Below are 26,655 nucleotides of genomic sequence, written 5' to 3'. Positions count from 1 at the left end.
GTTTTAATTCATGAATTGAAATGAAAAAATTACACTTTTATTTAAGCTAGTATAATAAAATATTTTTATTTTAATTATATGGTTGATTAATCTATTTTAAAGATAATAAAAGATTGGTAAAATTAGTTGATTATTTTATTTTATTATGATGATTACTTTTAAATTTCCTTTTAATTATTTTATATTAGTTTGAAATTAAACCTTTAGTGTTGATCCAATTTATTTGACTATCAATTTTTATGACCAGTTTAAGATAATTATAAAGGGATTTTCTAAGTTTATTATTCTTCTATTTTAACTTTTATATCTTTTTCTAAATTTATTTATTTTAAGTTAATCTCATAATTTAAATCTCTTGGCTCCTATTTTAAATTATTTTACTCTAATTGTTACTATTAATTATATATTTTCTAACATTATATATAAATACTATTTAAGTTGCTTTCTTGCTAATTTTTAGCTTCAAATATCTAAAATTAAACGATTTTTGATTCATCATTAGTTTATTACTATAATTCATCTTCTTCTATTTCTTTTTTATTGTTATTATATTATAAATGATCTTATTATTAGTTATTTTTAGATTATAAAAATGAGTTATTACTATTAAATTTTGTTATGGATTCAGATTTATTTTAATTAATATATGTTTGTTGAAAATTATTTTAATTTATTTTTTTATATTTAGCTTAATGTCTCCTTAATTAGTCATCATCTTACTCTTTCTTATTTTAGGAAATTACTTTTTTCAATTTTTGTTAGCCATAATATTTACTAATGAAAAATTTAGCAGATTCAAAGTAGTTTTTGTCATTTTAATTAATATCTAAGTCTATGTTTTATTTGTTAAGTTTTCTTTTTTCATTCAGTTGTATCAAATGGCTTTAATCTATAATAAATTAATGAAGTACTATCGTATCAGTAAATTATAAATTTGTATATGGTATCTAAGTAGTATTTATTGTGAAAACATGTCTTCTAAGATAGCCTTGAATTACATAATTATCAAAAGTCCTTAGATTAACTCTTCTGTCTTAGTAATTTAATAGGTGAACTAAAAAATGTTGTAAATGACTATAATAATCATGGTAAGGATGAAACAATCCAGAATGGATAGAATAGTGACTGAAGTCGTATTTGCCAAAGAGAATCTTTTCAAATTCATTACTTATCCCATAATAAGTTGTTCTTTCCTTGAGATTCATTCTAGCATTATCTTTTTACACATATATGAAGCACTAATCTTTAAATATTTAAGAGAGGATGATCTTTTTTTGATTTATCGATTCCTCTTTATGCAATCTTAAAGTTTAAATAAAAATTTGATATTAATTTTATTCAATAGTGTTTTTGCATCCTTTGAAACTCTTTTCTAAGTTCTATTCTATGTTTGTTTCACTATCTTCATCATCCATTTCAAACATAGGATTTTCTCTACTAAAACTTTTATTTTATTTTTATTTTAATTTATCTTCCAGCTTTTACAACTTTTATTTAAACTTTTAATTTGAAGAAAACAACACATTAAGTTCTTTGAGTTTTAATTATTCATCTTAATTCATCACCTTTAAATGTTCAGCTATTGCTTGTATATAAGAATAAGATAAGACAGATTAGATAGAACCTAAGCTTTAAAACAAAGAATCAAAATCTGTTAAAACTTTTTTATTTTAATCAAGTACTAGTTCTGTATAATTTAAAGTTTTATACTTTACAACACGAACAGGAGTGCGATAAAATGTAAAAGGAGATATTGTAGTAGGTCTAGGCTAGCTCAAATAAGGGTTAGAATATTCCATATTATCACCGCATTTCTTCAATACTTAAACATCAACTTATAATTCTCCTTAACACATATACACTTCATCCTTGGGATCATTAAGGCTTTGAAACAAAAATACTTTATTGTACTTATATTCTCCAAATCTTTTGTAAGGGGTTTTTAAATTCCAAATCTTTTTATCTTTATTGAGTTTTAATGTTTAATCCCCTTCATTTAAAGACTAATGGCTACTATTTTTGCATTCATCATTAAAAATTTTTTCTGTTTCACTACCTAATTTTATAATTTTTGAATTATGTAAACGAAGCAAAACAAGAAAGTAAATTAAATTCTATTTACAAGCAAAAATCTTTTATAAAAAAATTAAAAATAGAGTATAAATTTGTAATTTGATTAATTTTGTTTTGTTGAGAGTTATGAATGGCAAAAATTATTAATATTTTGGATAAAGCTTCCATGCTCTTATATTCATAAGTTTATGTTTTTGTGGATAAAATAATTTTTAGATGAAAAAAAATATCACTTTTTAATATAAATTATCGAATTTTACCTATCTACTTGTATGGAAGAAGAGCAAGTTCTGAAGTATTTTTTTCTAATTTAATGTTTGATAGTATATTTAAAACCTCTTATTTTATATTAGCGTTTTACTGCAAAGAATATATCTAATTTGTAATGTCCTGTTCATTGAATATATTCTTACACAATGAATTTGTTATTTAGCTTATTTAATTAGAAGCTATTTATTCTTCTTAGCTTATTTTAACATTTATCAATTGATTTTAGCTGCAGGGATTGGTTGTTAGGTCGCTTTCAACCTAAGCTATACTGCTTTGCGCTTGAATTTAATCTTTCTTGACTAACTACTCTTCGATAAACATAAACCTGAATCAATAAATAAGCTTAAATTTCCACTAGAGAGAGTTATCTTAAAAAGATATATCAAAAGTTGAAGAGTAAGAATGAAATGGTAAGTAGGGGGAACAATAAATACTCTGCTGTTTATTGAAAGATATATTTTTAATGCCTAAAATAATTTGTATTCTTTTTTACTTTAGTAAAAATATTAATTACTTTTTTTTGATATTTAATCTATTTATAAATTAATTAATTGATGATGTAAGTATTTATTTTTTATTATTTACTATCAAATATAATCAAATTCTTATTAGTTATTTGTTCACTAGTAATTTCTAACATTTCTTCTTATGTTTCACCCTATATAATTTAATTCATATCAGTTAATGATTCTAAAAATTGTGAAAACAGGAGTAACAATTTTATCAAATTACTTAGTAATTTAAATAAAAGAAAATTTTACATTTATATAAGACAGACAAATACATTTATATTTTTTGCATTTTCTCTGTAACATTTTAGTTAACTATTTTATATTTACCAAATATATAAAGTCGCTTTTCTTAAACTTATTTATTATTTTAGATAAATCCAAAAAAAAAAGATTAAAAATAAATAAATAAGTAAATACATAAATCAAAACATTACATTTAATTAAATTACTAAATAACTATTAATTAATTTAAAAGTTTATTAATAAAAAATTTATATTATCAACTTCTACTTCTATCCCTTTTATTTTTACTAGATTTATGCTTATTATCTCTATAGCTCTTCTCTTTATATTTGTTCTCCTAATCACTACTGCTACTATCTCTATGTTTTCTACTTTTATGTGACTATTCTTTTCTTTTATGATCCTTTTTACTACGTGACCTTGAACTACTTGATGAACGTCTACTGTTTTTCTTTTTCTCAACTTCCTTTTTCTCTTTTTTGTCTAAGAACTCATCTTCTTCGAATTTTTTTAAAGATTCCCTATGTCTTTTATCATTACTCTTATTATCTTTAATTTGATCTTTATTTTATTGTTCTTATTATAGTTGCTATTAATTATTAGGTTTTCTTTCGACAGATGAAGATTTATCAGTGAATAATCTATTCAGCTCCTTTAACTTTTTTTCATCTTACTCTAATTTTTTTCTAGCTTCTTCTAACTTCATTAATTACTCTTAACTCTTTTTAAATTACTCTTCTTTCTCTTTTAGCTCCAATTTCTTAGAATCAATAAGAGAAGTAGGCTTTATTATATAATAAAGATTATAATTAATATTTATGCTATCTAAAATAGATAAAAAATAATTTATAAATTAAAGTTAAAAAATTACAATTCCATGAGGCGAATTTTGTGCCTCTATAAGTAATTTCCATAAATCCGCCATAAATTTTTTTGTATCTCTTTCCAAAAAACCAGTTACTCTGATTTAAATTAATTTTCCATTTGGAGATTTATCATCTTTTTTATATGAATCAAGCTCATTTATAATCATTGCTGGAATAACTTCATCTTCCATGCCTAAAATTTTAGTTACTTATTAGTCAACCCATGGCTCTAAAATTTCTAAATCTACCTATTTTTTTTTTTGAAATATTAACAATCTAAAAATAATTTTCATTAAATAAAAATTACATTTTTTAAATCCACTCTTTTATCAAGGATTTCATCAAAACTCATAGTTTGCATTAGCTTCTTTTCTTTATCACTAAATCTAGCATCCTAATTATGAGTTGTACCCCTAAAAAATGTTCCTTGCATAATAATTTATTGTTAATTTTTATCTATTTTTTTACAATATTTTAGAAAATTTGCTTGAAAAAAAATTTTATATTATTTAGTATCTATTAATTATATAACTCAAGTAAATCACAAAATTATTAAACAATAATTACAAAAATCTTTTAATTTAAGCTCTTCATATGTAAACAAATAAACTTATTAAAAAATAATATTTTTTCTCATAAACAAATATTTTAATAAAATTTAATTTCTCTAAAATCTTTATTAATAAACTTCACTAAGTATTTAATTATCTAGATCAAGTGTTAATCTTAATATACAAACTAATTATTTAAATAAAAACTATATTTTCTTACAATTTAATACTTTTTAAAGCTAAAATTTTATTTAATTTTATATTATTTTTTGGAAAATAATAGGAATTTCCTTTAATAAAACTTACGATGAAAATGTTGGTTTAAAATTTTTATAGCCCATAGTAAATCTATAAAAAGGAGATATTTACAAATAAATATAAAATATCATTTTTCTTTTTAATGTTTAAATGCTGTATTATCTTTTAACTTAATGTTAATTCAAATATAAAACTAATCACATTATCACAGCTTATAATTATGAAAAAATAAATTTGGTATTTACACTACAAAACACTCTCAAATAAAATTTGACATGAAGAAATTACTTTTTATTAAGAAAATTAAGTTTGAACATCAACTAGATTTAAGATTTTTTATTATTACTAAACATGTATTAAAATATTAAAATGAGTTAAAGTAGAATATATTAATTTAAATCAATTATTTTATTCTTTGAATGATTGTAGTTTTTTATTATAAATAGACAAAATAAAGGGATCTATGTTATTTAGCTAAGACGTCAAGCTATCTATATTCTGGATATAGATATTTATTTCTTCAAATAAATTTTTATTTTTCTATTCATAGCTTTAGCTCTGATTTGATAAATTTTAAAATTATTCTTATAACAATAAGATTTCTTATATAAGAATATCCTTTTCTTCTTATTCTGTTAAGACTTCTTTATTTTCTTATGGCGCTATTTAAGAACCTGAAACTTAAGCATTTTCATTTTGCTCTGACTAATTTACTTTTTTTTTCACATCTTTATTATCTTTACTCTCTTCTATTTAATTATTATTTTATTATTAAATCTATTCTTTTTCTTTCTATTCATCTAATACTCCTCCTTAATTATTAGAATACTACTACTATTACTACTAACTATTCAATTCTACTTACTATTCATTACTTTTTTCTTATTTATTTTCATTTTTATTTTCCTTTAAACTGCTTTCTTAAGAAACATAATTTTATTTATCTTATAATTATAAGTTATCTGCTTATTAAATGACTTTTTCAATTAATTTTTTTTCGTTGCTATTATCTAAATTATCTTTAGGAATGCTTGATAACTATAGGTCTTTCACTTCTTTTTGTTCGTTTATTTCTTCAACATTACTAGGTTCTTTTAAACTTTATACTTCTTAAGAATCTGTTTTTATGGTATGTTCCTAATCATTAATTTAATTAACTTTCTATTAAGAAGATTAAATTTCTACCTTTTATTCCTAATTTATTTATTCATTTTCGTCCTTTTTATCAGACACACTTAATTACTCTTCTAAGTTAGATATTTATAACTAATTTCCTTTTTATTCTATAGGTTCTAATTAAACTTATTCCTATTGATTCTATGAATTTTCAGTACTATTAGACAACTGTTGTTATTTTTATTCTTCTTGTTCCATTTGTTATTTTATATTATATCTTGGTTTTTGATCTTTTAAACTTAAAAATTTGAAATTTTATAAACTTAAATGACAGATAGTTAATCAATTAATTAATCAATGAATAATATATCCTCTAAAAATAATAGATGAATAAAGGAAATGATTTGAAAATAGTAATTAAATAAATAAAAATATGTAAAAGATACTCAAAAATATTATCATTCTTTTATACAATAAATTAATTGATAACTAAATGCATACACTTTAATTAATATATACATTTTGTTAATCACATATGTGTGTGTTATAATAATTTATGAAACTTAACGTTATTTTTTTTACAAATTTTTTTGCTTTCTTATAGATATAAAATTTAAAAATGATTTTATTAAAAATAGATCAGCAATAAAAAAAGAATAAAAACATACTCAATAGAAGCTTTAGTGCGTACATACATTTTTACATCTTAATAAAATCACTAATTTTATTTATATAGTATTTTAAAAAATTAACATTTATTATTTTCCATTACATCAATAAATACTTTCAAATTTTGCCAAAAATCTCAATCGTTTTCATCACGCTTTTCACCTTTAGTTTATATTACGATTAAAGAGAATTCATCATCAGGAGCAACCATAATCTCATTAAGCTTAGTTTATATACGCAAGAAAACTAAATCATTTGTAGGGTCTAAGTCTCTTACAACAGAGCGAGCCTTTTTTGTGAGTAGAGGAATTGAATTTGCGATATTTTTGCTTTCTTCCTCATCCTTAAAGGCACCTCTAACAACACCACCTTCACTATTAACAATCAAGTAGCCTAAAACTGTTTTATGTGTCTTTATTCTATTTAAAGTATCCTCAACTTCAGACATTTCTTTTTAAAAATTTTTTTTGTTTGCTTAGTGCCTTACTTTTCTTTTGCTTGTTTTTCGCTTAAGAGATTTTTGATATATTTGATTATTAATAATTGAATTCTCTACTCTTTATTAAATTATTCTTTAGTCACTCTTTTAAATTTCTTTTGAAGTTTTATAGATCATTCATTCAATCATTTAATCAATAAATCAATAAAGAATTCTATATTTAAATTTTTAACCAATAAAATATTTTTCTTAAAAAAAATAAATAAAAATCTGTTTACTTTAACATAATTCAATGCAATAATAAAATTTTAATTTAAAAATTATACTTAATTTTTTGTATTTGAATACATTAATAAACAGAAATGAGATTTAAGAGGAAATATTTAAATAAATGTTTTTTTTTAATTGAAATGTTTTTTAATCATTTTCTTGCTTAGTAACTCAATAACGTTTTTTCTACAAATTAGCCATAGGTTGTTGATTGCTACCATCTTTCTGAAAGGTCTGGTACAACACTAGCAGAGAACTCATCAAGGACATCATCAACTTTAACACCTGCTGGTACAGAGAGCTTTTCTTCTAAATTAGGTTAGATTACTGTATTTAGATAGTCAACACTCAAGTCTTTTCCTGCAATAAAGCTTCCTCTTATGAGTCTATGGGGCTTAGGATAAATAACACCTCCACTTAATATTTATAATGCTTCTCCAGCCTTAAATAAAATACTATTATCATCTAATCTAATTTTAATGTAATTATTTGGGTCCTAAGAGAAAATGTGAAGACCTGAGTCATGGTCAACGTAGTCTTGAGTCTCACCAAGAGAATTAACATAGATCTATGATGATAATCCTTTTTTTATATAAATTAAGTTATCATTTTAAGAATTAAGGATCATTATATTATAAATATCTTTATAATAATTAATCTATTTTTATCACAAACTCAAATACCTTATAATAGACTATAGTCAGTTGACCAATATGCCCAATCCTATGTGAGTTATTCATAGCTGCAATTAGGATAGCTATAGAACTGACCACCGATATGTTGGTCAGATCTCTTTAATAACTGAGTTAATGCTGAAGTTCTAAAATGGGGTTATTCGTTTTCAATAAACTTTTCTAATTTCGTAAGTAAAATGATAGCAGTTTTATAAACTATTTGGTGGTAGTCGAGGAATTGTTTCTTGTAAATCTTATTAAGTGAGGGATTACTATCTGGCCAAACATTGTCACCAACTAAATGCTATATTCTTTTTGGGAGGTGTTCTAATTAGCTAACACTCCATTAATATTTGTCGTCTTTCAAAATGTGTGCTCTAAAAATACCTAAATTTTTATTTTCAACACCATAAACCTTTTAATTTTTTTAGCTCCACCCTCTGAGATAATGAGTTTCAGCTTTTACTAGCTTTTCAAGTTCTTCATTTGGCATATTTGCTAATTAATAAGTCAAAGGAAGGAGCTTGAAACGTGTCTCTGAAAGATGGGGTATATTTCTTACAAGAACAGAGCCAATACCATCTCTACCAAAACTCCTCTAAAATTTAGTAAATAATTCTCCACTTTCAGAAGTGGTTAGTTCATGGTAATCTATTATTTAAAATCCTTCTTTTCTTTTAGTAAAGAAGAATACATTTTTGTAGCTAAATTAAGAAGCTATACTATTTATGGTTTTTCTGATCATATTCAATAATTATTATCTAATGTATGTTAAATAATTTATTTTATGTAATTTATTTAAAACGAAATTTATTTAAATCAAATAAATCTTTTAATATTACTTCTATATCACATACTCAACAAAAACATTATAAATACCATATAATTTAATCGTTTTCTACTTTCCATATAGAATCAATCATAAATATTTAATACATTTGCTTAGGGTTAATTGCATTATTAATTTTTTTCTAGTAGTGTTAATAATTATAAAAAAAGTAGAAAAATTCATTTTAATTTAATTCTTAATATTAAAAAAAATTTGTTTGAAAATGATACTTCTCAAACTATTTAATTCAATGATAAATAAACAAAAATATTTCTTAATTAATACTAACTAATCCTACTTACTACATTACCATAAAAAGCCTAAAAGTAGTAAAAAAATTTTTAATTTATTTACAAATTTTTACCAATTAAATATGAAGTTTAAATTATTACCACTTATTTGGTTTACTATTAATAGGGTGTTCTAAGGTATATGTTACTTATTAAATTTATTTCTTGAAAAATATTTATTAGTTAATAAACTATTAATTTTGATAAAATAATTGTATTAACATTGTTTATTTAAATATTTAATTTTTGAAACAATTTTTATAAGAAAAGCTAAATTATTTTAAATAATTATGTATTTTTTTATTTTTAATAATTTGCTTTTGCCAAAATTTATTGATTTTCTCATTGATTTATTTTTGTGTTTATTAAATTTGAAATTAATAAAAGTAGAATAATCTTAAGCCTTTGAACAAAATATATATCTCACATAAAAAGAGTTGATATACAGTTTTTCAAAAGTGTTGATTTTAGAAATTTATATTTATATGCATTTATTTTTTCACTTGAGTAAGTGTTCAACGCAAGCTCTTTCTTCAAGAAGTTCCTTAGTAGTGATATCAATCTTCTTTTGAGAGTATTCACTAATCTTAAGACCTTGAACGATGGAGTACTTACCGTTCTTGGTGGTGACGGGGAAGGAGAAGACCAAACCCTTGGGAACGTTGTAAGAACCATCAGAGGGAACACCCATAGAAACCCAATCTTCACTACCCAAAGCCCAGTCTCTAACGTGGTTAATAGCAGCGTTGGCAGCAGAAGCAGCAGAAGAAGAACCTCTGGCATCAATAATTTCAGCACCTCTCTTACCAACCTTAGGATTGAAGAAAGTATCAATCCAAGCATGGTCCAAAGTGGGAGCAACAAGCTTATTGTGAACGGTGGTGTTGGTCAAATCGGGATACATGGTAGGAGAGTGGTTACCCCAGATGCAGAGCTTTTTAATGTCAGTGACTTAAGATCCAGTCTTGGAGGCGAGTTAGTATAAGGCACGGTCGTGATCTAATCTGGTCATGGCAGTGAAGTTTTCTTTAGGGATATCCTTAGCATAGTGAGCAGCGATTAAACAGTTAGTGTTAGCGGGGTTACCAACAACCAAAACCTTGCAGTCTCTGGAGGCATTGTCGTTAATAGCCTATTAAAAAACAAATAAAATTAATTCGCTTCTAGCTATTAGATTTTTAAAAATTAATTTAAGGTAATATTTGAATAACAAGTAGTAGGAGAACCAAGAAATAAATTAATAGAAAAAACGAGATTATTCTATTTGTGTTATTTGCTTTATTTATTGATATGTTTGAGTATATTTCTAGATATAAATTTTTTATTCCTATTAATTTATTATTTCTGCTAAACAAGCGAAAGCTTATTTTGATAAAGCTTTTATTAATGCTGAATGTTCTACTAACAACTCTTAAATTTTATATGAAATTTCTTTTCTACTCATTATTCATTTATTCCTTATCGTACTAATAAAATATCTTTAAAAGTTTTATCCTTACCTTACCAGTGTCGACGAAAATCTTACCATTATCCTTGATAAGATCAGCTCTTTCTTGACCTTTACCTCTGGGCTTAGAACCAACCAACAAAGCGTAGTCAGCATTCTTGAAACCAACAGATTGGCTGTCAGTGGTGACGATGTCACGTAACAAGGGGAAAGCACAATCGTTCAATTCCATAGCAACACCCTTTAAATTTAAAACAAAGTATTGTTAAACTAGTATATAGAATAAATATAATCAAATAAATCCAGCTTTTGTTCAGAATAAAATAAGCTTCATATACTCTAATAAATAGAGTAGAAAGCAACTACTTTATACATTTAAGCTGCTTATAAATAAAGTATCAAAGCTGAAAGAAGTTGTTTTGTTTACCTTAAGAGCATTTTAAGCATGGGGGAGTTCGATTAATTAAAGGATGACGGGTTGGTCCTTACCTAATAATTCACCAGAAGCAATTCTGAAGACGAGAGCATAACCGATGTTACCAGCAGCACCAGTGACAGCAACTCTGACGGGAGCCTTGTGGTGGTGCTAAAGTTTTATTTAAGAAATGAGTTAATTAGCATTTTACAAATTAAAATATGGTTGTTAAAGCTAAAATGGATATTTATGCTTTAATTGGATGAAAAAGTCTTTCAATTCAATGTGAGTGGGTTAATAGATAAGGGATAGTGTTAAATTACGTGACTGAAGGAAGCGCTGTTGACAGCAGTGAGGGACTTAGCAGTATTTTAGAAGAGCTTAGAGATCATTTTTTAAAGTTTTAGGGTATTTATTTATTTTTTTTTATTTTATTATTTATTTTTCTTATCTTGTAATAAATGCAATTTAATTTAAAGGAAAAAACGTCGTTTAAAGATATTTTTTATGACGTAAGAATGCCTCACTTTTCTTGTAATAATCCATACTAAGTGTGGCAATATAGATTTACGTAAGAAAAAAGATTTTTGTTGTATTATTTATAAGGATGCAAACAAGCAATTCTTAACATTGCTCAGTAACTTATCGTCGCTTTAAACACGAGTTTACAAATTTTTCATTCATTTATATAATTTCATTTGCTTTTAAGTTCATATAATGTTAAAAATATTCTCATTTAAAATTTTAAACACCTTTTATCAAGTTGGATTTACAATTATAAATTGTTTTAAATATTAGTTTTTGATCATGCATTTGTTTGAAATAAATATGAAAATAAGTTAAAAAGGTGGAAATTTATGTGATATGTGATGAAAATATTATGCTATATTGATATTTTGATGAGAAATTAAATTTTTATTTTATTACAAATTAAATGAATAAAGTAAGTATAGAATTGAAATTTATCAAATAAAGCATCGCTTAATACCAGTAGACGATAGATTCTACTTGGTTAAACATGTGAAATTATAGTTGAAGATTCTATTTAAAAAAATTTAATTTTACTAAAACTTCTTACACAAAAATTAAAAATATTCACAAAAATAAATCAATGCAATTTTACAAAAAATTAATTTTTCCAAATTATTTATTAAAAATTTTTAATTTTTTTTCAACCATTTTTTGATTTATTTTAAGAAAATATTTAGTTTGAATTTATTTTTAATTAGAAATTTTAATTAAAAACAAAAATAAATTTTTTTAAATTATTTAGAAGTATTTTTTATTCTAAATATTTTTGAAATTATTTTTTACTTGAATTAACTTTTTTATTATTTAAATATTTTTCAGAATGGGTTTTGTGATAATAAATCTCCAATTTTTTGTTTGAATTTTGGGGTAATATGAGGACTGTTTTAGAGAGATTTAAGTTAAGAAGGTGATTTACTTGTTGGATTACTTGTCATACTTAAAAAATGCTCAATCCTGTATTACCTAGTTTAATCTTTATCATGCAAAGCTTAATATTTTAATTCTTTTATTTCTTGTTTCTATTGCCTATAACTGCACTCGCTTAGTCTTCTTTTAGCTTTGATAGCGCCTTATTTGCCTTTTTTGATGTATTAGTTTAATAAAATTGTTTCAATTTAAATTTATTTACCTATAATTTCATTATTTCTCATTCTTTTATCTGCTATGTCTTAAATGTTAGCATAAATATCAGCTCTGATTTAATTATTTTACTTTACCCTACTAATTAAGCTAGCTATATCTATTTATGTTTCTCCTTTTAATTTAGTAAGGTCTTTATTTAAATCATATAGCTCTGCTTGATAAGGAATTATATCTATTTTAGAGAGTTCTTTTTTATCTTCATGCTCTGAAATTTCACTCTAAGACCTAAGATCATATGGAATCACAGCATTCTCTTATCTAAGCTGAGTCATTTCTTTTAAGTTTTTCAATATTAAAGACATTCTTTTATCTGTTTCTTTTTTTGCTTAAGCCAACCTTCTGTTCGACCTTTCTTTTTGTTTCATTATCTAAGAACTTGTCGGAGAGTTAGGTGTAGTTTGAGTTTTATGAGAAGGAGAGTAATTTTTTATATTTACATCTGTAAAATCCTATATTGTATTTGTACGACGAGAACTTTCTGGTTAGATTTGGAGCTTTAGTTTTTAATTTTCTTTAGGGATAAGAATAGAATTTTATTTTTCATTACTCCTTGTTGATATAAAATATCTTTAATTCTAAGATTTTGTTGGTGAGAAATTCGGAGAAGTATTTAAGCTAGGAAACTTATTTTTCATATTACCTTTTTAAGAATTATCACTCTGCTTGTTTCTAAAATGGTCATTTTGTTCTATTTCTTAATTCACATTGTTTACATTTTCAGATTTCAAAAACATATTTTCTTATTTAGAATATTGTACTGTTTTTGATGGAGTTTTATTGTTTGTTACTAATGAAGATTTGTTATAATTATTTTCAGATTCATTCATAGATGTATGACATCTTGTATTGTTAGTTTACTGGAGAGAGAAGTCTTCAGTTGAATCAATTTAATAAACACCTTAAGTATTAATTCTATATGTAACTTAGGGGTACTTTTTAGGAGAGTACTTGTTGTTGTGGTAATTATAAAATTCTTTAGCTAATTTACGCTATCTGTCAGAGTATTCTCTTTATCTCTCAATATATTCCTTCTTCTTACTTTCTAAGGTTGTAATATATTTTTTATTCTTTGTTTGAAAATACTAAAAAGTTCTTTAAGCTTCAGCATCTATTAAAGAAGGAGAATCCTGTCTTTATTTCATATATTTAGGTGTTTTATATTTTTAAAGCAATTCTAACTATTCATTATCACTTAAATGAAATGCTGGCAATTTAATGTCATTTTTTTCTATTTAGTAAATTCCTCTTCTCACATTTCTCATGTAATGAAAATGTAATGTCGTGTCATATTTTAAGCGATGTAAATTTTTAACCAGCCATATCATGTATTCGTCAATATCAAATCTTTGTTTCTATTATTTAACTTCTAATTTTTCTTTAGATAATTTCCTAAAACTGCACCCGCTTTTTGTAAATTTGTCTAAATCTTCACCATATTAAGATTAAAAACAACCATATTTATACCCTTCTAGCAGTAAAAATTCATTTGCTTCCAACCCCATTACTCTTAATATTTCGTACAATATTTTTAGCGAGATATCACACACTTCACCATCAAATTATGCATGTCTAACTCCTGATATAAATACTTTCTTCAAAAATGAATGCTTATCATTACTTTTTTTATATAAATTTATATCTAGTGGTACTTAACCCTCCTCTTTTTCTTCTTCTTCTATTTGATAATTTTCTTAATTTTCTATCTATACATTTAAGTTGATTGATACTGTTTTATTTGTTAGGTCTTTTGAATTTCTTGGATTATTGGATATATTTTTCATCAGCTATTAAATATTAAACTCAAAAAAAGTTAAGATTAAGTGATGAAAAAAAATTGAATGGTATCAAATATTTACACTAAATTAATAATAATTAACATTTCTTTAATCATATAATGAAATATTTAGACTTAAAATTATATTTTGGTTTTTTATAAATATTCATCTAAAGAATTAATAAATTGTAAGCATTTGATATAAAATAATTTAATAAATCTATTCAAATAAATCGAAAGAGTATTATAATTTGTTACAATAAAAATCAATATATTTTCTTATCTACTCAAATATAAAACACATTTAGTCATTTATTCTATCAGAGAAGGACATTTCCAATTTATAAAGAAAAGGATGGGACATAATATTTTTAATAAAACAAAAAAAATAAATAAATTAAAATAATCAATTTTTTTATTTCAATTTTATTTAGTTTTAAAAATATTTTTATCAATTTTTTTTACTCTTTGTTTTAACAAGTAATAATTCAAAAAAAATATTAAGTCAATAAAAAAAATGATGATAATAAATAAGTGAATAGATTTCTTTTCAATATTAAGAATATGAAAGAATTCATGATAAAAATTATCATCTTATTTACGAACCTCTTTCTCATATAATACTTTGCTCAATTTGATTCGAAATTCGTTTAAAAAATTTAAAAATTTATATTGACTATTTTGCAATTATCTAAGGTAGTTTGCAAACAATTTAGATTAAGAACATTTAACAAATTGAAAATTTTCTAGTCAAACATTTAATAGAAACTACGTTATTGATAAAAATTAGTTATCATAACGCATACCTTCCATATTTAACAATTTTCGAACAAGGAATTAGTTTAAATTTTAATTAACCTAAAATATAATATAGCCAATCTGTTTTAAAGATTAAGTTGTTAGAAAAAAAGCATGAGTTAGTTTGTATATATATACAAAATAGGCAAATAATAACTTTAAAAATTTTGCAAATATTAAATTCTAAAGAAATATATCAAATAGCTACAAAATTTTTTAAATATTCACAAATGAGAAAAGCATAATTAGGTTTAGCGCTTATCTTAGCAAGTTTTTTAACACAAATCAAATGCCAAATCGATTGTACTGTTATTAACCAAGATTCAACTTGTTCATCTGACCCAAGTTGTAAAAATTATATTGCTAATTCATCAAATACAGCTTGCGTTAATTGTTACCAATAAAATAATGGGTAATGCGGATCTTCCGTCGATGCAGTATGTGCTAATTATAAGGTAAGTGGCTCCGGTTGTATAGTTGACTGTACTATCGTATAAACTTAAGGTCCAAGTAAATCTTGCCCTACTGATGATAATACTTGTGCTAATTATGTTGTAAATAATGCTTAAACAGCATGTATTAATTGCTAAGTTCTAGTAACTGGAGCATGCAATACTGATCTTGCTTGCTCTGGGTATATTTTATCTTACGCCAAAACTTCTTGTGTTAATTGCTCAGTTTAATCTGGAGGTTCATGCAATATAGATAATGTTTGTGCTGATTATGCACCTAGCACTACACCAGGCTAAAATACTTGTGTAGATTGTAAAGTTAGTAATGGGCCAGATTTTACAAGAAATGGTAATAATTAATGTGTAAGTTGCGCCCTCGCTTCTGGTGGGGCTTGCACTTATTCTAATTTATGGCGTTGTTCAAGTTATAAAATAACAGGAGGTCAATGTTATGATTGTAGCGCTGTTAATGGAAGCAATTGTAAAAATAGCTCTAAATCTGGTTGCAGTAGTTTTGCATATTCAGCCAACAATTCTGCTTGCGTTGATTGCTCTAGTTCAAGTAATGTAGCTTGTCTTTATTCAACTGTTACTGGATGTGCAAATTACAGATTTAATGGAACTAATTAATGTCTCGACTGCTCTTTGCTTAATAATACTAACAATGGTTGCCTCAACAGTAGTATACCTTAATGCTCTAATTTTGCATTAGCAACATCTGGATTATAATGTATAGACTGTTCTTTAACAGATTCTAGTAATAATTGCATGAATTTGAGTGCTTCTACAGGGTGTAAAGACTTTGTTTACTCAAGTGTATACAAATAATGTGTAAATTGTGCAGCAGCAAAGAACTCATAGTGTATTTACTAATCTGTTATTGGATGTTACTTTTATAAATATGATTCATCCTCTTAATTATGTGTTGACTGTAGTAAAGCTTCTGCTGGGGCATGTGTCAACAGTTAAACAGTTTGCTCAGGATATTAATATAGCTCAACTTCATCCAAATGCATAAATTGTTCTAATGTTTAAAATGGTTCTTGTTTAAGTGGTTCAGATCCTCTATGTTCAAATTTCAAATTTGACGGCTATAACACTTGCGTTGATTGTTCTATACCTGATGGCAAAGGTGGGTGCTAAAACTCTTCACTCAAAGGTTGTGTGAATTATCGTTATGATTCTACTTCAAATTTATGCTATGACTGCTCAGCTGTTTCAGGAGGAGCTTGTAAATATTCAACTAAAAGTGGATGCAGTACATTTGGATATGATGGAACTGGTACATGTTATGATTGTTCTATTTCTTAGTCTAGTGGCTGTATAAACTAATCTATTTCTGGATGCTCAAATTATAGGTATGATGGTTCAAGTAAGTGTGTAGATTGCTCTTAAGTCTCATCAGGTGCATGTGCTAATTCTTCTGTAGCTGGATGCATAGCTTTTTAATATGATTCTAAATCATCGACTTGCTTCGATTGCTATTCAGGAACCAATACTTGGACTGATTCGAAATGTAATGCTTGCTTCATCCAGGCTAATATTATATATGCAGATTCAACAGGGACAGGATGTTAATCTCCTTATGAAACACAAACAACTTTAACAACTTAAAATTCTCTAAAGCTATCATTTTCTTGTATTATAATTTTTGTTTTGCTTTTAGGCTTTATTTGAGTCAAATATATATTTTATATTTGCTTCTTTTAAAGAAGTCTTTATTATTTGAATAAAAAAAATGTTGAAAAATATTTTTAAATCCTTTTCATAAATCAAAATTCATTTTTTTTAGATCAAAGAAATTTAATTCTTAGTTTATATTTAAATATGAGTTTAAAATAAAAGTAAAAATAAATAAATAAACAATAACTTCATATTTTAAGATTATTTCATTTCATACTAGAAAAATAACTTTTTTTTACTTAAAACGAAATAATTATAAAAATAGATATTATTTTAGTAAATTATTTTAAAGCAAGTAATATTTTATTTGCTATTATTTATTTATTGCTTGGTCATACGATATTAATTATTGGTAACGATTATTACTCTTGAAATTTTACAGTAGATGCCTCTAAAAAATTACTACTATTATTTTTATTTGCTTATGGAATTATTTTTATTTTAAAGAATTTATATTATCTCTTTATAAAGTAAGCTAAACCTGCACTAAAAACAAAACAAAAAGCTAAACCGCAGAAAATGAATAGCACAATTTATGCTGATTAGTCTGTAACTCTTTTAAAGCAAAATCCTTTAGCATTTAGCTCATACCCATCATGGCATGTTATGCAAGATGAAGAATTGCAAGTTTTACCTTTTAATAAAATTTATAGGTTTATTTGATGAATTTCATATAAATTAAAATATACAATCATTTGAAGGGCATGCTGCACATCTTCCAGAGCTTTCAATGAGGAACTATCCATCTGGGCATTCACATGATTAATCTTAATAAATGCCAGGTCCAAAATTTGGTAAAATGCACCCTTAAGAAAATAAATTTAATAATTAATTTTGTATGAAAGCACAAACATTAGATATATTACTATTTTGGACAGGGTTAACAATTGGAATGCATTATTTAAGTTCATTTTCAGAATACCCTTCTATACAAATGCAAGAATTATTTTATAGTATTCTTTTCTTTGAACTATCACATTTAATGCATCTATCTTATTTACTCTCACATTCTTAACAAGTAAAATTACAGTTTTTTATTGAATTAGATTCATAATCAACATAGGTACCCACTTCACCTTGACACATTCCATCTCTCATGATAAAACTTGGTAAACATAACAAGCATTAATTAGGGAACTTTCCAGTGCAAATTTAACATGTAGGGAAACAACCTTTATTTTACAATTTAAAAAATATGTATTTAATTTTTAAATTTAAAGGATAAATCTACGTGAACAATCATTTAAAACTAAATCATAATAGGTTTAATTAGGGCATGAACAATCTGGTGGATTTATTTTTTGTCCTGAACATGTTAGACAGTGGGTAGGTGATTCAGAGCAAGATCCACATTTTTTATCGCATCGAGCACAAATAAAATCTCCTGTTTCATAATACCCATCAGGACATTAACATACAGGGAAATTAACTCTATTTCCTTTACATGTAGTGCAATTATCACTTGTTCCTTAACAAGATCCACATTTTGGATGGCAATCTTTTATTATTTTTAAAAATTTAATTTTCCTTTTTAATTTGAAATATTTCATACCTCTACACATTTCGCTTACACCATCATCAAATTTTCCATAGGGACACTAGCAACTAGGTAGGTTAATTCTGTCACCTCTACATTATGTGCAAGAATTAGATCCAGAGCAAGTCAAACATTAGTTAGGGCATTCTATTAATTAATAGAATTTATATTTTTTTTAATTAAATTAAATTCTTACACTAACAAGCTATATTAACTCCATCATCATAAGTTCCTTCATTGCATCCACAATAAGGAGCCTATTTATTTATATTAGTTAACTATATTGATAACATATAAAAAATAATAAGTAATTACCCCACTTCTTCCTGCAATGCATTGAGTACAGTTTTATTTCTATTAATTACAAGAGCTGCATATAGGATCACAAGCTTAATAAAAAATTATTTGTAAAAATAAAATAAAAATAAAATATAAAATTTACTTTCACAACTTATTCCATTATCAAATGTACCTGGTAAACATGTACATTGAGGTGGATTGATTCTATTTGGAGCACAAGTTGTACAACTAGAAGGAGATTATGAGCATGTTGAACATATATTAGTATTGCATCCTATTTTTGTTAAATAAATATATATATTAAGCTTAGATAATTTAATTTTATTTGATTGGTTTACTTGAGCATGTAAGACCTCCATTATCAAATGTTCCATCTGGACATTAATTGCAAAAAGGGAAACCTGTACGGCCTCCTGCACATTTTATGCAATTATTTGGGTTTCCTTAGCATCCATCACAGAAAACATTACATTCTTTTAATAAAAAATTTTAAGCAAATAGTTAATCGAATTTGTATTTTTACATGCACAGAAATATCCAATTCCTAAATCATAAGTGTTTTTTGGGCAAACACATTTATTTGAAGAAGAATCATAGATTTTATTTCCAGAACAAGACGCACAATCATTAACTGATGGGCCTGAGCAAGATGAACATGCAGAGTTGCATCTAGGGCATGCTATATTTCCATCATCGTAAGTACCTATTGGGCATTTACAAGTTGGGAAATCTATTCTGTTTCCTGCACATGTTTGACATTAATTTGGTCCAGGCCCGATGCATCTATTACAATTAGGGTGGCAGGCTAATATCATAAAATGATCATTAATTTGTAAATAAAATAAATTTAACAATTTATAAATTACCTCTGCATTCTCTGTTTGAGTCTTCATAAAATCCATCGTTGCAACTGCACTATGGTGGGTTTGATCCTTGATAAAGGAAATAATAAGTTTATAAATATAAAATCAAAAAATGTACTATTTGTTGAGCAAATTGTACATTCAGTCTCAGATCTGCAATTAACACACTTTATGGGACATACTATTTGATAAAAAAATTTTTTTTAATTGAAGCATTTTTAGGATTTGTAAATAATTACCTCCACAATCTATAGTACCTTTATCAAAATACCCATCCTTACAATCACAAGTAGGAGCATTAATACGAGTAGTATGTGAGCATTATATGCAATTGTTATCAGATCTATCACAGCTACTACATTTGTAACTACATGCTGATTTGTTAATAAGCTTAAAAATTTTCCAATTAAATGTTATATTTACATGGACAATTAGCTCTGTCATTTTCATAGGTTCCAATAGGACAAGTACAAAAAGGTGGGTTTTGTCTTCTATTAGCTGCACAAGTTACGCAATCTTTAGAATCTGCAGAGCATGTATTACATTTTGGATCACAAACTAATTATTTTATTTTAATTTTTTGTTCAATACAATACATTTTTATAAAAATTTACCAACACAATTAGCATATCCAGCATCATTATAATTTGGGGGGCAAGGACATTAAGGAGTTTGAGGTAATCTATTTCCAGCACACGAGGTACAATTATTGGCACTTCCAACGCAAGTAGCACATTAGTAAGAACAAACTATTGTAAAAAAAATATGTTATTAATTCATAAGTTAATTGGTATAATTCTATATGTATTACCTTTGCAAATTAGAGAACCATCATCATACTTATATCTAGGGCAAGTGCAATTAGGCATCTCCCTATTTGAATTACAAGTAGCGCAATTATCTGGAGTTACTGAACAAGTTCTGCATTTTGGATTGCATGCTTTTAGAAAAATTTAAATATTTATATATCTAATAAACTTATTTCAAAATTTACGAATGCAATTTAAACTGACTCCATCATCGAATGTACCTTCTGGACATGTGCAGTTAGGAACTCTAATTCTATTTCCTTTACATGTTAAGCAATGATCTGCTTATCCAGAGCAAGTTGAACACTTACTATCACATGCTGTTATTTTTTTCGATTGAGAAATTAATAAATTATATTTTTTATTTTACTTCCACATACAGGATTTTAATTATCTTATTCAAAAGTTCCATCATCACAATTACAGGAGGGAGGTCTATTAGGTCTATTAGCAGAACAAGTAGTGCAATTTGAATCTACTTAAGTACATGTTAAGCATTTATATGAGCATTCTAATATAAAAACAAACAAATAAACTAATAAAGTATTTTCATAAATTCTGAAAAATTGTATTTTAAATTAATATTTAATAATAAAATTCTATTAACTTACATTTGCAAGTTGGATTTGGAAGGTTATCATACTCGTTTGATTAGCATGCGCAATCTGGAAGAACAGCATTGTGTCCTCTGGTAGGTTAGCAAGCTGTACAATTTCTAGGAGAGTTGCTACAAGTTAAACATACTGGACTACAAGCTAAATTTATGATAAATATGAATAAAAAATTTATTGATAAAATTAAAAGCAATAGTTATTATTAAAAATATGAATAAATTATACTTTCACATTTTCCATTTAAAATATTTCCAAATGTTCCTCCTGGGCATGTTGCTACACAAATATTTGTGGCATCTAAAAATGCCCCATTTACACAAGTTAAACAAATCCTATCAGTGCATGTTGCGCATAATTAGTTTGGACACAAATCAATTACAGCTATCAAATTAGAAATTCCGAATGATTCGTTAGTTAAACTTTCATCTAAATTAGTTTCAAATCCTAAAATGAATGACGTTCCACTATGATTTACAGTTATGTCATATTCAATTATCTAATCATTAGTATTTCTATTAGCTGTTCCACAAAAATTAGATGAAAAATCTCTTTGATCCTTTCTATCAGATAATACTGTTTGCCCATCAACTTTCAAGTAGAAATATTCACTATCCCATGTATCTATGTAAATTACTTTTACTTTAATCCTAAGTTTCCAATGATATGGAATTGTTCCAGATTAATAATAAATAAAATTGCCAGCTATTCAAAAAAAGATAAAAAAAAATAAAAAATATTTTATTTATTTTGATTAAAAAAATTTTACATCCAGTTAAATCAAAGCCTCCTAGCATCCTAACACCATTACTGCAAACATAAAAATTCTAATTTAAATTATGATATTTTGTGAAGCTAAAAGTAAATGGGGTTGTACTAGCTTAATCAATAATCCCATCTAAGCCCTAATAAATAGTTTGTCCTCCTATATAAATTAACAAAGATAAATTATTAACTATTTGAACTAGTTTAATACTCTGAAAGCTTCTTTCTAGTGGTTAGCACGCGCCAGCATTTGAATCATAAAAAAAGGGACAGCTATTTATGCAATCACCTTTGTAACTTACTTTTCCTCCACTGCATTAATCGCATGATCTTTAATCTTTACATATACTACAAAAATTTGACCCAACAACACATGCAGGAACACATTTATTTAAATTAGTGTCAGCCCAAGTCCTAAATATTAAAATTTTAATTTAGCTTTGGAAGAAAGAGTGGTTTTATCAATGTTCTATTACTCAAATAAATTAATATAATATTTAGAGTTATACAAATCTTTTAAAAAAATAATAAATAAATATGTATTAATTTTAGTGGAAAAATTTTATATGGATAAGTAGAAACAGTTTTTGAATATTTTCTGATAAATATAAAGTCATTAGCTTACTTTATTCTTATTAAATTTCTAGTTAAAAAATTAAAAATATTAAACTAATAATTAATTACCCAGCTGGACAGGTTACACATTAATAATTAGAACCATATTAGCCTGCAGGGCAAGTACATTTACCTGTATTCAAAGTTGCTCCAGCAGGGCAGCTTGTGCATTAATTAGGAGCTGGACCATTACAAGAAGCACATGTTTCATCACATGTGTCTATCCACAACCTAATATCATTAAAACAAATCCATTCTAAGACTACAATTTATCTCAAATTATGCTATATATTGATGAGTGCTGATGGTGCTGTATGTGTAGTATTAATATGAAATATCTTTACTCCACCATTATAATATCCCAAATTTTCTAAATCAATATCACTGATAACCATTTTAAAAACTGAACCAAGAACAATTCCATCTAAACTTACACTTGCAAATTCATCATTTTACCAAGTACCAAATTAATAAACAAATAGGTCAAAGCTAATACTCCAATGTGGAGGAAAGCTACCTCCAAAAGTCTTTTAAATAGATGTAGCGTCCTTATCGTAAGCACCTAAGCAACCATTTTCCGTTTCCTTCAAAGCTACAAGGGTTGTTCTAGTTTTATAGTTAGACCATCCAGTAGAAGAAAGACTATGAACAAGATCTTCCTATAATAATACAATATCTATTTTATTATTTAATAAAAACATAGTTCAATATTCAAATTTGAAAAAAAAAAGCAAAAAGTTTACCTCCTAAAACTATATTTAAAAGAACAGCAAGGCTTGATATTCTAAAAATAATATTTGACATTTAAAATTTAAATTAAAACAAATATGTATTTAGTCTTTTTCAGGTTTTGGATTATTATTTCAAAGTTATTGTTACTAATTATTTACAAACATTTAATTAACTTAGTCAAATTTAAACAAATTTTTAGATATAAGCAAGCGAATTATATTATACATAAATGACATAAATCATGACAAATAATTAAATTTTAATTTCCATACAAACTAATTATAATTTTTAGCGATCTAAATACATATCGATTACATATCTTCTAATTAATTTTCCAAAACTAAGTTTTAATTCGTTCGATTTGACTTTTAAATTCTATTTTTTTCATTTCCAACCAGTATGGTAATATATGAATCGAATGTAAAGTGAATAAATTATACATAATCTGGTTGGTTGGTATTTATTTTAACTTTATAAATCATAACGCTTATTTAATTATTAATTTTTGATAAATCATTCATTAGGAAAACTGTCAATCAATCACTCATTTTTAAATATTACATTTATTTTTTATTATTACCCGTTTTTTGTAAAAAGGCATGAAATATAATTTAAAAATCTTTGTTTAGAATTTAATATTTCTTTTAATAAATTTTAAAAGGAATTTATTTCATTCACTTATTTATAAATTAATCAAAAATATTATTTTTAAATCCAAAGAATATTTTATTACAATTTAATAATAGTAAACATGTTATTGTTTATTTTTTATTTATTGGTTAAATTTAAAACAAAATTAATTTCTGTTAGATTAATCAAATATATACAGGGGGTCAATATTGATTCTGTTACACTATAGATGAATATTAAAAATTTAAAGAATATTTGGGAATTGAGACTTGAATAAAATAATTGGCAAATCAACCGAGACCCCTTTTTGATGATTTTATTAATTAAAACACAAATATATTCAAACGCTATTTGCCTTTCAATATAAACGTTTTAGGTTTTTAATTTAAAAGACAATTTCTTTAATCTAAAATTGAGCGTGAATTATTTTAAACTGGTTCAATATAAAATGAAAGAAATTTTATATATTAAGAAAAATTCATTATTTAAGTAGCACTTAAAATTTAATACCAATTTATTTTAAAAGTTAAATATTTGAGTAAATTTTATTTTATGTTCTTTTTATTTGGGTCTCTTATCATATATTAAGAAAACGAAAGGAAAAAAATTTATTCATAAATTTATTTATTTTTATCACTCACAATAAATTTTCTTAATAACTCTTGTAAATAAAAATGAAATAGGATAAAAAATTTAATGTATTTAGATTTAAAATATTTATTAACAATCGTTTTTCACTTTGAGGAAAATACCGACGGTCAGTCACACATGACCTATTAACAATATTTCTTTTACAGAAAATATTTATTAAAGAAAAAGTTATTATAATACTCTGGATTTTAATAAATTTTGGCAATTTACATTTCAATTTGAGTAAATTAGATACTGATTTCATTAATAAAATTGTAAATATATTAAAAGAGTTAGATAGAGGGATAACTTGAATTTTATGATGTAAAACTATGCTATTTTACATTTTATCAAAATAAACAAGAAAGATAAACTTACTTTGATGAATGAAATATTCAAAGAAATGGCATTATTATTATTATTGAGTTATGTAAAAAAGTACACTTTTTAGCTTCTCCTTTTAAAAAATAACTTACATAAATATTTATACTAATGATTATCATAATGTAGAAATTTAAATAAAGAATCTGTAATGTGTAAATTTTTTTTTTATTCTTATTACACTTTTCAATGATTATAATTTTTTATTAAAACTGTTTATAGACTTCAATTTAATTTTATTATTAATTCTCACCCATAAGAGTCCACTTTGATATATATTTTTTAAAGTCTTTATGATGAAGTACTTGATCAAATAATTCACGGATATCCTTAATCATATCTATGCCTTATAGATCTATCAGCTGCTTGATTATCACATTTTATTAATTGTTTTCTTTACCATTCAGTATGATCCATCTTTAGTTCTAACTCTACATACTTTTTCTTGCAAATAAATTAAGGTTCTGAGATATACCACAGAGGCACTCCAACAAGTAGGACACACCATGCTAAAGAATCACTTAGGTCAATACCTTCTAGAAGTTTTATTAAAATTTAACAGTTGTTACTGAATTCAAATAATTTTTAACTTAAAAATGCTCCTAAATTGCCTTATGATTCAAACATATTTATACAATTTTTGTAGTTTCCATTCCTGATTGTAGCAAATTATTTAATTTCAAATGTTTTCTTTTGAAAGTTACTTTGAAATTGAAATCCTTAATTAAAATTTAAAATAGCTTAAATTAATATGCATTTTTAAAATAATAATTTCAGTATAAAAAACAATACTTTAAAAAAAAAATCTAATTATGTATTTATATTTGACATTACCTCTAAATTTAAGATTAAATCTAATATGATTTTATAAAAAATTTTTTTTAACTTTGAAATCATGTAAGCTATTAAAAAGGAAAAATTAAAGGTACTTCAATAAAATATTTTTTATTCCTAAATGATCCATTATTGTATTTATATAATGATATTAAAATTCTTTTAAAAATACAGTAAATCTTCATAAATTAAGGTCAAATTGTATTAACTCTCAAATTTGAAAATATTTTACTTTACTTAATTTAACACTACATTTAAAAATAAAATATGGGTGTTAATTTATAGATTTGAAGTACTTTAGAGTAAAAATAATTTAATTATTAAAATTCTTAATTTCATTTTTTTTAAATAGCATTCTTGAATAAACGTTAAAAAACTAAATCAGTCAAATTATATAAATATATGTAGGATACAAGAGAATATAACATTAGTCAAATCTTATCACTATAACATAAATCAACATATTTGCACTTTTAATACACTTATTTTTTTAAAATAATTTTTATCATCTAAAAATTTAGATTAAGAACATTTAATAAATTTTCTAGATAAACATTTAATAAAAACTACGTTATAGATAAAAATTAGTTATCATAATACATACCATACTTTCCATATTTTAACAAATTTTTTTTCAAAAATTAA

General features: G+C 24.8%; 10 protein-coding genes across 10 annotated transcripts; 1 reads left to right on the top strand and 9 right to left on the bottom strand. All coding sequences in view use genetic code 6, as the record gives it.

Moving 5' to 3' along the window:
* Positions 1-230: 230 nt before the first annotated feature.
* TTHERM_00030230 (PWI domain protein) lies at positions 231-2,664 on the bottom strand (the record flags this gene model as incomplete). Its single annotated transcript, XM_971827.3, has 2 exons — positions 231-2,056; positions 2,334-2,664. 2 exons carry the CDS (start codon positions 2,662-2,664, stop codon positions 231-233), a joined length of 2,157 nt encoding a protein of 718 aa, XP_976920.2.
* Positions 2,665-3,354: 690 nt separating this feature from the next.
* TTHERM_000030229 (PWI domain protein) lies at positions 3,355-4,397 on the bottom strand (the record flags this gene model as incomplete). Its single annotated transcript, XM_012797105.1, has 3 exons — positions 3,355-3,882; positions 3,970-4,212; positions 4,272-4,397. The coding sequence occupies 3 exons, from the start codon at positions 4,395-4,397 to the stop codon at positions 3,355-3,357; spliced, it is 897 nt and encodes a 298-aa protein (XP_012652559.1).
* A 775-nt stretch (positions 4,398-5,172) lies between these two features.
* Positions 5,173-6,147, bottom strand: TTHERM_00030220 (hypothetical protein; the record flags this gene model as incomplete). Its single annotated transcript, XM_971826.1, has 1 exon — positions 5,173-6,147. One exon carries the CDS (start codon positions 6,145-6,147, stop codon positions 5,173-5,175), a length of 975 nt encoding a protein of 324 aa, XP_976919.1.
* Positions 6,148-6,694: 547 nt separating this feature from the next.
* On the bottom strand, positions 6,695-7,174 carry TTHERM_00030210 (dynein light chain roadblock-type 2 protein; the record flags this gene model as incomplete). Its single annotated transcript, XM_971825.3, has 1 exon — positions 6,695-7,174. One exon carries the CDS (start codon positions 7,172-7,174, stop codon positions 6,695-6,697), a length of 480 nt encoding a protein of 159 aa, XP_976918.2.
* Positions 7,175-7,418: 244 nt separating this feature from the next.
* On the bottom strand, positions 7,419-8,686 carry TTHERM_00030200 (dioxygenase domain protein; the record flags this gene model as incomplete). Its single annotated transcript, XM_971824.3, has 2 exons — positions 7,419-7,849; positions 7,951-8,686. 2 exons carry the CDS (start codon positions 8,684-8,686, stop codon positions 7,419-7,421), a joined length of 1,167 nt encoding a protein of 388 aa, XP_976917.1.
* Positions 8,687-9,559: 873 nt separating this feature from the next.
* On the bottom strand, positions 9,560-11,314 carry TTHERM_00030190 (cytoplasmic and cytosolic malate dehydrogenase family protein; the record flags this gene model as incomplete). Its single annotated transcript, XM_971823.2, has 4 exons — positions 9,560-10,192; positions 10,560-10,748; positions 10,935-11,093; positions 11,246-11,314. 4 exons carry the CDS (start codon positions 11,312-11,314, stop codon positions 9,560-9,562), a joined length of 1,050 nt encoding a protein of 349 aa, XP_976916.1.
* A 954-nt stretch (positions 11,315-12,268) lies between these two features.
* Positions 12,269-14,377, bottom strand: TTHERM_00030180 (hypothetical protein; the record flags this gene model as incomplete). The annotated part of the gene is made up of 2 exons (XM_971822.2): positions 12,269-12,531; positions 12,583-14,377. The coding sequence occupies 2 exons, from the start codon at positions 14,375-14,377 to the stop codon at positions 12,269-12,271; spliced, it is 2,058 nt and encodes a 685-aa protein (XP_976915.2).
* Positions 14,378-15,398: 1,021 nt separating this feature from the next.
* Positions 15,399-17,297, top strand: TTHERM_00030170 (zinc finger, LSD1 subclass family protein, putative; the record flags this gene model as incomplete). The annotated part of the gene is made up of 1 exon (XM_971821.1): positions 15,399-17,297. The coding sequence occupies one exon, from the start codon at positions 15,399-15,401 to the stop codon at positions 17,295-17,297; it is 1,899 nt and encodes a 632-aa protein (XP_976914.1).
* A 338-nt stretch (positions 17,298-17,635) lies between these two features.
* TTHERM_00030160 (bowman-birk serine protease inhibitor family protein) lies at positions 17,636-23,607 on the bottom strand (the record flags this gene model as incomplete). The annotated part of the gene is made up of 24 exons (XM_971820.2): positions 17,636-17,937; positions 17,993-18,109; positions 18,170-18,475; positions 18,535-18,801; positions 18,856-18,987; positions 19,037-19,097; positions 19,156-19,229; positions 19,283-19,414; positions 19,479-19,613; positions 19,664-19,945; positions 20,007-20,072; positions 20,122-20,184; positions 20,243-20,377; positions 20,427-20,561; positions 20,618-20,752; positions 20,815-20,943; positions 20,998-21,132; positions 21,183-21,323; positions 21,424-21,567; positions 21,652-22,128; positions 22,193-22,348; positions 22,400-22,602; positions 22,873-23,479; positions 23,547-23,607. The coding sequence occupies 24 exons, from the start codon at positions 23,605-23,607 to the stop codon at positions 17,636-17,638; spliced, it is 4,395 nt and encodes a 1,464-aa protein (XP_976913.2).
* Positions 23,608-25,494: 1,887 nt separating this feature from the next.
* On the bottom strand, positions 25,495-25,803 carry TTHERM_00030150 (helicase carboxy-terminal domain protein; the record flags this gene model as incomplete). Its single annotated transcript, XM_971819.1, has 1 exon — positions 25,495-25,803. One exon carries the CDS (start codon positions 25,801-25,803, stop codon positions 25,495-25,497), a length of 309 nt encoding a protein of 102 aa, XP_976912.1.
* Positions 25,804-26,655: the final 852 nt, after the last annotated feature.

The sequence above is a fragment of the Tetrahymena thermophila genome (genome assembly GCF_000189635.1).
Source record: "Tetrahymena thermophila SB210 genomic scaffold scf_8254667, whole genome shotgun sequence".
NCBI lineage: Eukaryota > Ciliophora > Oligohymenophorea > Hymenostomatida > Tetrahymenidae > Tetrahymena > Tetrahymena thermophila.
Note: the sequence above shows the minus strand (reverse complement) of the source record. Positions and strands in the feature narration are given on the sequence as shown.